General features: G+C 38.0%; 1 protein-coding gene across 2 annotated transcripts in view; it reads left to right on the top strand.

Annotated features, from left to right (window-relative positions):
• sgcd (sarcoglycan, delta (dystrophin-associated glycoprotein)) overlaps positions 1 to 15,360 on the top strand; it is a 307,043-nt gene that overhangs the window by 267,529 nt on the left and 24,154 nt on the right. For both annotated transcript variants that reach the window (XM_042498784.1, XM_042498783.1), the window contains one exon: positions 14,537 to 14,609. In XM_042498784.1, the coding sequence (XP_042354718.1) occupies positions 14,537 to 14,609 (73 nt within the window). The remainder of the gene's footprint in view (positions 1 to 14,536; positions 14,610 to 15,360) is intronic.

The following is a 15,360-nucleotide window of genomic DNA, read 5'->3' as shown; positions in this document are numbered from 1 at the left end:
ATCATTCTTTCCCATTAGAGGCTCAGGACTTCATTACTGCCGCCCCTCTGGCTGCGGGCTTCAAACACTCACAGACGGACAGACAGACAGACTAGCGGGCAAACAGCCTCTTATCTTTTACAATCTCTGCTGAGGACTAAAGGACGTTGTGTGCTCAGTAATGCCCATCTGTCTGTCTGCCTGTCTCACTGTAGCTCTCTCTGCCACGACTGCTCTTTCCACCCTGCATGCCATCATGGTAGTTTCTCATTGCTATGCAGCAGTTTGTCTTTTTGTTTGTTTGTCCTGCAAGAGGATGAGTTTTAATTTCCCTTTCTGCAATAAAATTGACATCACTGCTACTCAAACCCCAGAGTGATTGTAAAACAACGCACGCAGAGAAAGTACGATACAACATTACATCCATTTTCACACTGCAGTGTTCTCATTTGATTTCAGTGGGGTAATAATGCAAGGTTACATGTTTTCATCTTTACATATTATTATATTGGTATTTAAAAAAATAAAACTAAAATGAGATGTGTATTTTTCAAAAATGCATGTCCCCTAGCATTCAAAAGTTCAAAAGCAGACATTTTAAGGTAAACCATGTAGTGAGGACAGCCCAGAATGCATTACTGGTGTTGGAAAGTGAAGAAAAATTTGAACAAAAAATAAATTGGCTGTGTATATTGCACCAATTCTTTCACAAATAGAACAATTAGTATATAGCCATGTAAGCAGCTCTGTTAAGTTAGCTAAATGCTAGCATTATCATGCTAACATGCTCACAGATTTTTCACAATGTTTATGATTTTCTCCATCATCGTTAAGCATGTTCTCATGCTAACATTTGCTTATTAGTACTACATACAAATTAAAGGTGAGAAAAAAGACAGAGAGCAACTTAGTTAGAAATGCTCCACAAATTGCAAGAAATTAGCAGATTTAGCAAGTTTTTTTAAAAAGAAAAACAGAGGAAAATGTCAAGGGGAACAGAAAAATGTTAGGGAAAACAATATTTATAATTATAAAAATTACACATTTAAAATTGTGTTACAGATTTATTATATTTTTAAGCATTTCTTCCAGGCCATTTCCTTAAAAATCTTTTCAAACTTTTTTAGTTTCTCGTGTGGGCACCATTAGTGTCAGAATCCATCCGACAGGTGAGATATTTCATTCTGGTGAACTGATCGTTGGACATTGCCATCTGTGCTACAGTGTGAGTAATTTCAGGTTACCATTTGACCTTTCATAGATTGTAGACTTTTGCATTTGAAGCTAAATTGAAAAGGTGTTGGCCTGTGCGGAAGGAAAAGTCTATATCAGGATATATTTTGCTGCAGTGTGAAGAACATTATTGAGCTTGTACTTTACTCTATTCCTCCCTTTCTCCACTTTCTTTCTTGTGGTCATGATGATGGGGGGATGACGGAGTGGAGGTGTATACAGGTGGCAGACAGAGAGATGATCAGATGACCTCCTCATGCAGTCACTTTAATCATTTTTATCATATAGCCAATCGTTGTACAGCATTATTCAAAAATTAAATATAAAATGTGCATCAGCATCATTTTAAATTAAATCTGATACCTTTAAGTTAAGGCTAATATCATAACATCCATTCATTTCTTTTCCTGCACAGGTTTGAGGTTAAATAAATCATAAGACAAATTCAGTTATTCTTCTGAAGAGGTTACAGGTTAAATTAATCAGTTTTGATGTTCAACCTGTTTTTTTTCAACTGTTAATTACAGTAACTCACGACACCATTCATTTGCACATACAAACCAATGCACCAGTGCTAACTACAAGACTAACAGTGGCTATGAGCACATATACAAACCCAATACAGTGCTAAAGTGCTACACTGATAGGAATTATTAGCACATACAAACATACAAACATACAACATACAAACATTGCAGTGCTAACCGCCAAGCACTAAGCTAGTGGGCAGAAGGGCTTTTAGCACATGTAGAAACACAATATGATGGTAAACGCTATGTGCTAAGCTAACAGTAGCTATATTAGCAAACAAACAATACACTGCTGACATTAACATAACCAGCTAAACTAGCTTTTTTTTAACATGCAGACACAACTCGTCACTGAATGCAGAGGATTAACCCTTAAACACCTGGATCAACATCATGCTGCATTTAGATGCTCTTTTACTAACATTTAAACCTCTAAAGGCAGAGAAAGTTTGATTTCTTTCAAATGGAAAGAAATGTTCAAAAATCTGAAAAAAAAAAAAAAAAAAAAAAGGGTACCAAGGAAATGATCTGAAAGTAGGGGAATACGTCCTGAACACTATATTTATAATTCTCTTAGTGATATATGTAAAATGTTACAGAAAAAAAAAAATAAATGTAATTAATTTTTTAGCACTTTTTGAGGCCATTTAAGGTCCTTTTTTCCCTTTTGGTTTGTTTTTACTGTTATTCTTATTTCCAGGTAATTTTCTTACAATGTTGTATTAATTTCTGGCCGAGTTTTTGACCATTTCTTGTTAAGTGGCTCTTACTTTGTTTTTGAAAAAAAAAAATCAGACCAGTTGACTCAGGTTTCAAAGGGTTAAAGGAGCATGTGTGTTGAAAAACTCTGGTTACTCAATAGTCTTACCTCCTAAGAATGATAGAACTCAGAAAGAGCTGAATGTCAGAAGAAAAAAATAAGATGCGGACTCCAAGCAAGAGAGATTTAATGTGAGGAACTGGGAAAAGGGAGTCAAGCACAGATCTGTTGTCAGGCTGATGACCTGGTGTCTTTATTGTTTGGCCTTTTCAGCACATTGTCACATACAAGCATGTGGCCGACAGTCCTAATGATGACCAGACGAGACCTGCATTCCACTGCCAGCTGTCTGAAATCAGAATCCTTCCATAACAAAAATCCATCCCACCCTTTATCCTTCATGTCTTTATGCTCACATCTCAGCCTCTCACCTCCAACCAGTCTTGACAAATGCACGATTTGAACTGCTAATCCAAATCAAGAATTTCTCTGTAATCTTCCAAACCACCAGCAGCCCCTCTAAGAATGCACTGTTGTTTCTGTATCACTCTACATTGGTTGACAGCTCGTCAGCGCACGCTGGGATGGATGTTGCAGTTGACACTGTGGATGGCTGCTGTGTATCGTCTGTTGCCGATGCCACACTGGCATTGTTAAAATGTCTCTCGAGTTCTCGCCGATCACTGTCGAGCTCGTCTGTCACTCCGGTAGTGGCAGAGTCTCCGTGCTCCGTCAGCGTATTTAGCAAGAAAAAAAATAGCAAAAGCAGAAGTTGGGGAGTGATATGACCCGGAGTCAATGATTGATATTCACCTGCAGTGTGGAAGAACTTGTTGGTGGCTTGTCACGTCTTTCCTAGCTGGCTGTAATCCACCGGCTGCATACTGTATGTGACGTGGAGAACTTGAGTTGAGCAAGAAAGATCCATCTGTCACCAGGCTGCCATGCTTACCCTCCCATTCCCTTTTTTTTCTGGTGTGCTTTCTCAGATTTTCTTTCTTCTTTATTCCTCCACTTCTCCATCTCCCCTTTCTCAGTTTTTCTCCCCTTTCCTTCTATATCCAGCACTCACTTTGATCTCCATTCTCTCTCTTTACTTTCTCTAATCCGCTGGCTGCATATACTATTTGACAGCCTAAACTTACTGTTGAGGTGGAGAATTGCCCCCCTTAATAAAAGCTACTGATTTCCTTATACTATTCAAAGGAGAAAGGGCAAAGCGTCTCAGCAGGGAGTACTGGCTATTTATTAGAAAGGGCTGCTGGCTACACCTCCAGTCTGACTGCAATTCTAAAACGGAAGAATATTATATACTCTGCGGCAGAGAAAATGAGAGCGAGCAAATGATGGAATGAGAGGAAAGATAATACAGGGCAAAGAGAGAAAAACATTAAATGGGTGAATATTAAACTTCCTGGTCCTGTACGGTTCTTAGAGGCAGGTCTCTCTGTCTTCAGGATGTTATACTCAACTCGGGGATTTTGCTTTTTTTTGTTATGATGACTGTGACCCCGAGTGCACAGCTTTGCTCATGCTGTGTTGAAAAATGTGAGGCAGAGCTCCTGCTAGAGAACTCCGAGTTCTTCTTTCCCAATAACATTAAAGTTCCATGCAAGTTTGATTTTAGCCACATAGTGGCTCCTGGGATGGTGGTCAGTCTGTCCAAAACTTCTGTCCAGCAGAAATATCTGGAAGACTATTGGATGAAATGTCATGAAAATGTGTACAGATATTTATGGTTCCCATTTAGGGGTGGGTGATATAATGGTCACTCAATGTGAAGCATCTTATAATAGCACAATAGCAGCATATTGTGATCATTCAGTTTAATTTGTAGTGTGTGTGGTTTTTTTTTTTTTGCCACAGGCATGAGACTCAATTTGGTGTTTTTGGTTCTCTGCTCTCTCCCATGGCTCTCTCCCTCTCAAAACAAAGAAACACAGACACAAAGAAATGCTCACAAACACAATACATCACATGCATCCCCTGCCCATCCAGACCACTTTTACCTGAACTATTGTGTAGGAGCAGGTGAGGCGTGCATATTTGCAAATATTATTAATATACGAGCTGGAGAGCTGCTACTCTGTTTCCAGCTTTCAGTGAATAAATCATTGTGTTAACAGTGCCATGGTAAAAGTTAAAACTTTATGAATTTAACAATAATGTCAGCAAGTAAAGCATGTGTTTGTACCTGTAGAGCTCCAGATCACAACAATTTAGTCACATTTTACGACCATGAAGCACCTGTCTGACTTGTAAATACTTCCAGTATGTGAACTTGGAGGGTTTGTTAGATTGTTTCAAATTTCAGGTCAGTCCTTAATAAAACCTGCAATATGCCTGGCTGGGATTTTAATGTTTGAAATCATGTGAACTTTGAGTCATTTTTAGGTAAATCTGACCACAGTAATATTACTTGCCTTAACTTAAGCTTAGTAACATACATCAAGTACGTTACATCATTCGTTGGCTGGTGGTTCTTAGATACAGAACTGTTGTATGAGGATAACGGTTACCTGCACATACCAAATTTTATATCCATTTTCTATGATTGCGGGATAAATGTAGTGTCAAGCTAGAGGGTATCTCTTTGAATTCCAAGGTGTTCAGGTGTGATGATGCACCAACCATTAAAATAAGGTTATATTTTATTATTATTTCAGTAAGGGGGCATAGCAAAACCTGCCTTTTAATTGCTTACTTCTCTATTTTCAACATTTTCTTTCAGATGTCTCAAAGTTATTTTTGGAAAATGTAGGCAGTCAGTTGCAGTTGAGGTGGCTGAGGCAGATTGAGGAAAAGTGATAGTAAATTGCAACACTTCATCACAAAATCACTACGGAACACACCAAACATCACAAATCGGCTTTATCTAACAGCATGAGAGCGAGGTTTTCTCTGACAGGATGAAAGTGGGTTTCATGTAGTTAGACGTCCAGTCGGTGCTCATAATTTCACAGTTAGACATGCGAACAGCATCACAAATTCAGCGAGCTTGTGCCTGCAGTATTTTACCCAGCTGTCTAGTACTGAAATGCTACAGGTCCCATGCGGTTGTGATCATGCTGAACAGTCATCATTTACATCTGTAGATTAAATAGGATTTAATTTAGAGATGCGCATGTCACTGGTGGTTAAGTACATCCGGCAGGACTTTGTCTATTAGCGCTTCGTCTTTATATCAAGCCCATGCATTTATAAAATACAGTAGGTGGGTTACAATGAGCTGTGTGACTGCACATGCTAATCCAGCTCACATGTGTCAGGAAGGAATGTGACATTAATATTTATGTGTAATCTCTCCAGGAATCTGCCCGTGTACTTGCATTTGTATGACTGCACGCATTAAACTCATCACAACACTGTTAAGTTAAATATAGCAGGCATTTATGCACGATCATAAAGTAAAGGCAGGCTGAACCTGAACTGTGCTTGAAGATTAAATTTCCTAATTTTATCACCATCAGATCAAGAGCAGCTGTATTTTCTCACTATAGCAGGGGATGAAATAAACTATCATTTCAAAGGGATCTCGGACAGATTTGCAGAGACTTTTTGAGTTTCTTTTTAGTTGATGGTTACTGTGTTTAAGCTGAGCAGTGATGGAATACGTGATGTAACTAGAAATCAGGCCATGCAGGCCTACTCCACTGATAAAATATAGCTTTTTTGTGTGTCCACGTTGTAATGTTGAGAATTGACAATCGAAAGCAAATTGATGAAGATGCCAGAAAAGGCTCTACTGTTTTAGAGAGCGGTCAGATAATATTATCAACCCATAACTAACACATACACAGATGTTTAATCAACGATACCAATGCTTCAGTCACATAAAGAGAGTTTTAATAGAAGTGTCAGGTTATAATGACAGGGACATTTTCTAAAGGCCGACCCACAAAATTGGACTATATTAGTCAGCTGGTAGCTAAACAGCTGACTAATGAGCCGGTGATATTAATCATGAATGAAGCAGCTGATGCTGATCAGCAGATGCAACTGCAATGTCAGTGCTCTGCCTGAACTAACACTATGCTCCATTACAGTTTAGTGACTCGGTTTAAAAGGATAAGATTGTTGGTCGTTATGAAAACCAGAATGAGTGACAAGCTTTATGAATTTTTAGCTGCAGCCAGCAACTCTATAAATCAGTAAGTCGAGCGGTCCACAAAAAATGTTCCTTCCCTGTGGGGGCCACAGTTTTTGCCCTATAGGTGGCTGGAATTTGGCATAGAGGTCAAGTATTTGTGTGTGTTTGTGATTCAGAGGGTAACCTATTACAAACATTTGCATAGGTACCAAATGGATTCACAGACTTGCACCGATTTTGTGGAAAGATTGGTTATGATAAGCCATGATGAGCCAAGAACAGCTGATTAAGTGTTTGTGCCAGCTGGCAAAAACAGACTTGGGGAGAGTCGCCTATAATAAAGAGGCGCATAAATTTTGAAAGGATTCTCGTCACTGAAATTTTATAGAAACACACAAACACACACATATCGACACACCATTTTACCCAGCTTGTTCTCATTTCCAGGTCCTTAAATACAGACCCTTTGTCATGCCCCTCGGCGTGTCATATTGACGCCAAAGGCCCCCTTCAGCATTTTTTGGGACTCACCAGGCTTTCAGCTATATCAAATGTAAACCCATCCACAGCAATACTTGGCGCTGAGAGCAGCTGACCTAGAATAAAGAGCGGGAAAGTCCACGTTGGGTGGGAGAGAGGAGAGCCAAAAGTCATAGTAGTTTTAACGTATCGTTTTATAATTTACATATGGTCGTCAAAAATGTTACATAACAAATCTGATCATTTTAATCCAAGAGATGATCTTTTTTTCTAAACCAAATGGAATAGTTTTGTTACCTAAATCTTACAGTTTCCCTTCATTTACTACCTGATACAATTTGTTTTAGCTGTGTGTCACATAGATACATTAATGGGTACCCCGTGCATCATAATCAGATGCTAAAGGGTATGGCAGCACGTCAGTATTTGACAACATGGGAATTGGTGTGAGTGTGTGAATGGATGAATGCGTGGATACATGCGTGTACAGGGTTGCAGCAACCCAAGAATTAAAGATGTGAACAAAACATTGCAGCAACAAGCACTTAAATGCATCAATATAGATGCAGGATTTTGGTTTTGGGTTATTGTTGCTCATGTATACCCCCAGTCATCACCAATCATTGAGATTATTCCTAGAGGGAGTTTCTTCTTTGCCTTGTCTCAGTATTTCATCACCTCTGAGATACTTCAGGCCAAATCTGATGATATCTGCGCCTGGTCTGACTACTACCTCATGAACACACGCACACACACCCACTGAGACACACACATCCATATATACACAGATACACATGGACACACAGCTGCACAGACACATTAATCTTTAATAGCATCATTTATTTTCACACCCGACACCCCCCCGCTCCTCCCCACCGGTCCATGAACATGTCAGTGTTGTGACGTATTGCTGCTGTCTGCTCAGTATTCATGTGGAGCCTGTGATCAGAAAATCAGATAGATAGATCAAGTTTTATTCACAGAGGCGCACATGAATGGAGTCGTCACACTCTGCTGAATACAAATAAAGACAGCAGGGCAAAAATATAAACATCTGCAGTGTCACAATGTCCATAATCTGTGACATTTAATGAGAGTAAATGTCTCGCCTTCATGCTCTTTATCAGTGTCTAACACACAGATAGAGCCAGACCGATACCGGATGCTGATACCGATATGAGGGTTATAAAAATCACAATCCATTTGCCAATATTATTTTAAATATATAGGCCTATACAAGAAACGATAGGAGTTATTAGTGTATAATTGTTACCGAGATATTTAAGATTTGAAACAGAAACTTGTCAGCGCAGGTCACGAAGAGCGTAGCACCAAATTCTGAGCCCCACTGAATGAGCAGTCTCTGTGGACCTCCCGCTGTCCTCCCCTTGATTCATGTCTCTTGAATGCACCTTTTACATTTTTTCTTTACAGAGTCAGTTTGATATATTTCCTTTTCTTTTCTCTCTTTCCATTTTTTAAATTAATAAAGTGTTTTTTGTTTTTTGCTGTTTTTCTTTTTACTTTGAAACCCAATTTTCTGCTCTCATGGAAAGACATAAGAGCTTATAGTGCTCCAGCAAAGATCTTTCACTATTTTTTATATAAAGTTCAGCCTCTGAACAGATTTATTCAGCCAATTTTAGTTTAGTTATGGCATTAATTACTCTTCATATTTGGCTTTTGGAGAACCTCCCTCCTACTGGGGCCCTGGTTAATCAGTCCAGCTTCTCCCCTGCAACCCCCTGTGGTTCACTGTTTCTCAGTGATCTTAAACACATCTTTTGAATTTCTTTACTGCACTTAATTGTTACTTCTCAGATGATATATTTATGGATCTGCCAATATAACTGTCCAGCGATTCATCAGTCTAACTCTACACGCCACAGTTTATATCCAGCCATTACCACAAAAAATCCCTCATATCAACAAAAAATGATGTGTCTTACATTTTTGTGAAGAAGAAGGCTGGGTTGCATCTGGAGGTCAAATGTCTGTTATATCAGTAGAAGAACTTGATGAAAGAAAAAATAAATGTACAAGACTATGAACAAAGAAGAGAGGTCAACTACAAGTCCACAAAAGCACATGAAGAAACATCTAATCCTGCAGTGCCTTAAAGTCCTTTTTGTTCCATTCCTCCCATGCAAAAATGAAAAATGATCCTCTGGCCGAAAAGAAATGACCATGGCTTATTTCAGATACAGATCAGAGTCATTGTTAACCTTGGTGACCAATACATTGCGTTTCTTGAGGCTGCTTCATGATAAAAGCCACCCAGTAAGTCTGTAGGAGAGCCGTCAGTTATTTGCGATGCTGATATCAATGTGATGAAAATAATTCCTATTCATTTTTGAATTGCTGAAAAAATGCTGGCAATAAATAGTTTCAAAAATTTGATATGATTTCATTAAATTATTCAGGACTTCATAGCTGAATGAAGTCAGAGGTTAAGCTTTGGTCACTTCCCTTATAACTGATGATCAATTTTGGATCAGTTCAGAAACTAGTGCTCTGTTTTGTTTATGATTGCGATGGAAAAGTATTCTTAATATGCCGGAGTTGGGGGTTTTGTGATTCCCCGTGTGGTATCTTTTCAACAAAAATAGTTGCTGAAATTCCTGAGTACTTCTTTGAGTACTAAACTGCAGATAAAAACATAATGCTCAGAAATAAAGCTGAATCATTCATCACTGATGGCCCCAAAATAACCTTTTATAAATCTAAATAATCCAGGATGCTCTTGTGTGTGGAGGAATATTAATGTTATCATTAAAAATGAAATATAAACATTTCTCTATACACTGCCTTACTGACTGTGGTGAACACATCAGTGTATTTGAACTTTCTATATGGGTGATAAAAATGGTGGTTTGAATAAAATAAAATGACATTGGTTTTATCCTTTAAACTAGCGATTTAAGGCAGAGTGACAGCCAGAAGCAAAGTAAAGAGATTTTTGTTCTTTTTATTCCGACAGAGAGCTGGGATTTCTAATGTGAGGCTTCTGTTTTATCTTCACTCACTTTACTGTAGGAAAGAGGCAGTGACACGCACCGAGGCTTCCACTTCACTTTACATCCTCCTCTGTACTCTGGCTCTAACTGACTGAACAGGTATTTAAATGTCACCAGAGCTTTCATGAGCTACTAGAGGTTTTTTTTCTTTTCTTCTCTTTTATAAGTGCTCAGTTTTGCTGAGAAAAAATTTGAGAAATTAATCTTTAAAATTCTGATTCAGAAAAATAAGATAAGATCAGTTAAAATATAACATTTGCAATAAAATTGAAGAATGTACAAATTTTAAGGTCTGACATATCAAATAGGTGCAAATCCAAAATGTATAACATATATACAATTCTAAAAAAATGGATTTAATTCATGAAAATCTTAAGGATTTAGCTAAAATCGGGTTAAAGCTGTGGTGGGCAGTTTTATTTTATGCCGTTTGACAAAAAACCCTAATATCTCTGTTGCTAGCATTATACAGGTTAGAGGCAATGCTGCTGTTGGTTACCAGCCCACTGTGACATCCAACACTGTGGTATTTGTGCTGGTCAAATTTCAGCCACTATAGCCGCTGACAGAAGGTCCGTCTTCCAAGCTGCTGCCAGCCAGCGTCCTGAGGATGTAGTCCACAGTGACAGGGAGTGAGGCAGATATTAAATAAACTTATGTATGGGGAACTCTGAGGACAGAGAGGGAAGAGCTGCAGAAGGAGGGTGTACACTCAAACTCTACTGGTTTGTGTTTGTTTGTTTCCTTTTTTTCTGATTTTTACAGATTTCTGCCCCTGGTTTAACAGTATCAGTTATAAAAACATAAACAGGTTAAAGGTAGGGAACAGTCTATGCGGGTTGCATAGAGATATGTATGTAAGAGTGCATGGTTATTGTGATAATGTCCATGATAATGCACTCAGTGTCCCATTATGTCCCTCAAGTTGGTTCAAAGGGGTTGAGTTGTAATGATAAAATGAAAAATAATAATAATAGAAAAACGTTGCCTCTTTATTTTTTAATTGCACCTCTAATTGCTGTACTTTCACTGGTGAAGTTGCCTAGTAATTACGAAATTTCCAATAGCATAGTATGTATTACACGTTTTACTTGTTAATTATTGATGTGTATTTACAGAAAGTATATAACTTTAAGTGTTTCCACAACAAAATTTCAACAAGAGTTCTACTTGAGAAAAAAAAGAAAGAGAGCAGAAGTGTCTCCACCTGCAGCAGTCATTAGGAGGAGAGTTATCTATTCCACACGGGTGAACCGAAGCTCCATTTTGCATAAAGATATTTTATTTCCCTGACTTTTTGACAGGTTGAAATGTGTTATGAAGAGCTCCCTGGAGGAACGAGAGTGTTGTAAATATCTCCAGACATCAGGGAAAGTCAACCATTAAATGCCTGTTTAACTGAAAAAAATAAAATAAAATACTCAAACTTTTCAAACTTGTCGTGCCACAACTAAATCCATCCAGGTGGCTTCAACGGAAATACCTTAAATAAGAGAAGGTTGTTCATTTTAGTTATGATTGAAACTAAATAACTATTGCTGCACTTTGTGACGGATTTCTCAGTGTCCTCTAATTGGGCTGAATCCACAAAGGATCTAATCTTACTTTACGCCCACAAAACTGTGATGCTCTATTGTTTTTACAGCTGGGGAAATATCCATCAATGAGCACAATATGATATTAATTCAAATCACTGAAATAATGAGGAATGTGTGCAGAAGGTGGAACCAGGCTAATATATTTTGACACTGGGAACTTCAGCTGTGACGCACATTTCCCATGTGTACCATCTGACGTCATTATAAGCCCTGGGATTGCCTTTCATCATAGTTTCATCCTCAGTTTTTTTTTTTTTTTTGGCCGTCTTGCACCTCAGAATTGTGTTGGGGGTGCTTCACATAAAAAACATACCGCAGTGTGTCAAAAAAAAAAAAAACATGTTTTTTCTACTCTTATATCATAACTAATGTTACTAACATGTAATTCTCAGGGTGGCTGGCAGTCTGAACTCCATGAAACACTTTTACAAGCTGGAACCTGGAAAATATAAATGAAAGTCATTATAAAACTCTAATACTGTACTTTTCAGATATCAAACATGGATTTTGGTTCTTTGAATTAATCTGAGCAACACAGAAACAACAATCAACAATCAAATTCAGCTGTCACTGGAATATCAATTTGTTCCCCCGTTGTACACAGGGTCGTTTGACAAACCCATTTCAAAAATGTCAAAAGTTTGATGTGTTGACTGAGACATCGGGTCCTCACCTGTAAACACACACATTTCATCATGAGACTAAATGCCAACAAATATTGAATTTCACAATGTTGAACATGTTTCTTCTCCATCTAATGTACAAGTGAAAGCCAAGATGCGTGTCACAGAGTCAGGAGTGTTTGGATTCCCAGCAGTGCCTCAAACGCTTTGAAACACATTTAGTCATGGCCATTGATCTGCACCTGATGCTTTGTTGATTTGATGTACCTGAATGCTCCGGTTTACTCCAGCTGAGCAGCTGCATTTGCACTGTAGTCAATCAGAGCCTCGGGGTGAGGGCCAACAGAGTATCCTTAGTTGTTGTATTCTTTTTCTTTTTTTTCATCAACACAAACAAGCAATGGAATGTAAGTCATACTTCAGGTGATTTACGATCTGAGGATTTAAACTAATCATTTTTAGAACATTTCTTTACACTTTTTGGAAGTTTGCAGCTTGTCAGTTGCAGCTTCTCATACTCAGATAACGTTTATCAAAGCTGGATTTTGTTGTCTCAGTTGTGCTTTAAGATATAAGGTTAGAATGAGGTTATGGGTTACATGACAACATGTAGGATCTAACATTTAGCATAGCCCAGAAGACCACTTTTTTACACTCTTGAAATCTGCTGAATCTTAAACTATGTATTTCTGCAACTTTATTCATGATTAAAGTGCAAAAGTGCAACACACAGCAGCTGTGTGATGTCACAGCACATTGTGCACCGTGTCATTTGACTTACATCAGTAGCTGAGCTGTAGAGACACAAAACATAGTTGAGGTACAGAAGCAGAGATCTGAGAATCTGAGAAGCAATTCTGATGAAAGCTGCTGTTTTTTTTTTGTTTTTTTTTTGTTGTTGTTGTTGTTTGGTTTTTTTTTTGTAGCGTTGATGGGAGATTTTTGTATCTGGATGTGTTAAGGTGCACTGAAGTGCTGCCGTTGTGGCAATGTTCTTACAGTCCACCAGGATATGGGGAAAAAAAATAATAATTACATTTTAATAGTTTAAATAGTGTCCCTTAAATAGTGTCCCTGTGATAATTCTTAAGACACATCTCTTGTTATATGTCAAATATTTGTCAAAAAAATCAGTATTAGAGGATTTTTCATTTTCATCTAAATTGGGTACATGCAACACATATTGGATGTCCATCCATCAGAGGTGTGGACTTAAGTCACATGTCTAGAACTTCAGTCAGACTCTCTTACAAATTTGGTGACTTTAGACTTGACCTAACAAAATTAAAAAAAAAAAATTAAAAAAAAAAAAGCATGCATGAGTTTTGAAAATTATTAATTTATTCATCGGATGTTAAAATTACATTGCATTTTGGTGAAGTCTAGTATGACTTTCTTAGGGTTTTAAACTAAAAGTTTACAGCTTGGGACTTAACTGGAGACTTGCCTGTTTTGACTTGTGACTTGAATTGGGACTTGAGTGCAAAGACCTGAGTCAACAATGACTTGGTCCCACCAACGCTTCCATCCATGACATTGCTGTATATGTTGTAAAGTGTGATGTGTTATTCGGAGCAGTATGAATAAACCTGACTTTGACTGGACATTGTAGTTACCACATTAACATAAAGTTAGCATTATCTTGGGGTGAAAGGACTCCACTGTTGCTCATTGCACTTAGACAAGACTCAGTCAAAAAAAAAACGTAGGCCCTTTTGTATGCTTAAAAATAGAGGTACTGTGTCCTCTCACAGAGCATTGTCCTGTTGCTTCTTATTGTGAACCCTTATTGAGAGTCGCCTCACTGCCCACAGGAGGTCATGAATAAAAATGCAAGATTGAAATGCAGTCTCCAGAACAGCAGAAGACTGGCCTATCATAGTAAACAGAGCATATTTTTGAGTTCATGTTTTTCTGAATTTGTCAGTGTTGCTTCGAGCTGCTGTGGCAGCAGCTTTAAATCTATTCTCCTTTCCCTTCGTGATGAAATAACATTTTTATTCTAAAAATACCCTTGTGATATTCCATCCGAGTATGCTTCCCTATCAAATGTGTGCGAGTTCATGTTATTGCTGAGGCGAGGCGAGTTGAGGGCTGCTGTGCGCACTGACTAGAGCCGTATAGATCGGCAGAGTCTCAGAGATTATGTCCATTGATCGGACAGGAGGGGTTTGTGGTTTCAATTGACGGCAGCCTCCTGTCTGATGTTGTGTTCTATGATTTCAGGGGCCGAAGGAGCCGTGTTCAGCAAATCAGTGGAGACGCCACACGTCAGGGCTGAGCCGTTCAAAGAGCTGAGGTGAGTCAGCGTTTTTCTTTTTTTACATACATAACACGTGCAGTAAATAAATACATGTGTGATTGCAAACATGTATGTACACTAAGGCAAAGACACAGACATAGGTGTAAATAACATGTAAACAGCCATAATGAAGTTATATTACATATGCACTGCATAAATACTGCAGTAATTTGTAATGTAGTGCAATAAAAAACTCACACAAAAACACAAAGCCTCCACAGAGACGAGTCACTCACTTAAGCACCAACATACACCTATGCAACTGCTTTCAAATGTACACAAAAATGCCTTCTTTACTTTATACAGTTCAATATTTATGTGTGATCTGAGTAGAGCTGAAACAGTTTGTCCATTGACAGAAAATTACCATTGATAGTTTAATAATTCATTCATCCTGGAGGCAATTTTTCCAGTAAGCTTTAAAAGATTTTAAAAGATTTTGCTGGTTTTGATATATTTTTGATATAATGTATAATAAATGAATATCTTGGAGCATTGGACTGTTGATCAGGTCGATTGAAGAAAAAACAGTTAAGTAGGGATTTGGGAGGTTCAGTCTTATTATCGATTTTTTGTGTGTGTTTATTTATAACGTCATGTATATGAATGTTATGTTATGTCAAAGAGAGTAGCATGTATGCATGGGTTTTGCTTAGGTACTGTGTGTATAAATACTTTTGCGCACACATATATAAGGCCTACATATCTGTCTAACCTTATCATGGGCTCAAGTTCAGATATGCTTTAT

Source organism: Plectropomus leopardus, chromosome 13 (assembly GCF_008729295.1).
Source record: "Plectropomus leopardus isolate mb chromosome 13, YSFRI_Pleo_2.0, whole genome shotgun sequence".
Taxonomy (NCBI): domain Eukaryota; kingdom Metazoa; phylum Chordata; class Actinopteri; order Perciformes; family Serranidae; genus Plectropomus; species Plectropomus leopardus.
Note: the sequence above shows the minus strand (reverse complement) of the source record. Positions and strands in the feature narration are given on the sequence as shown.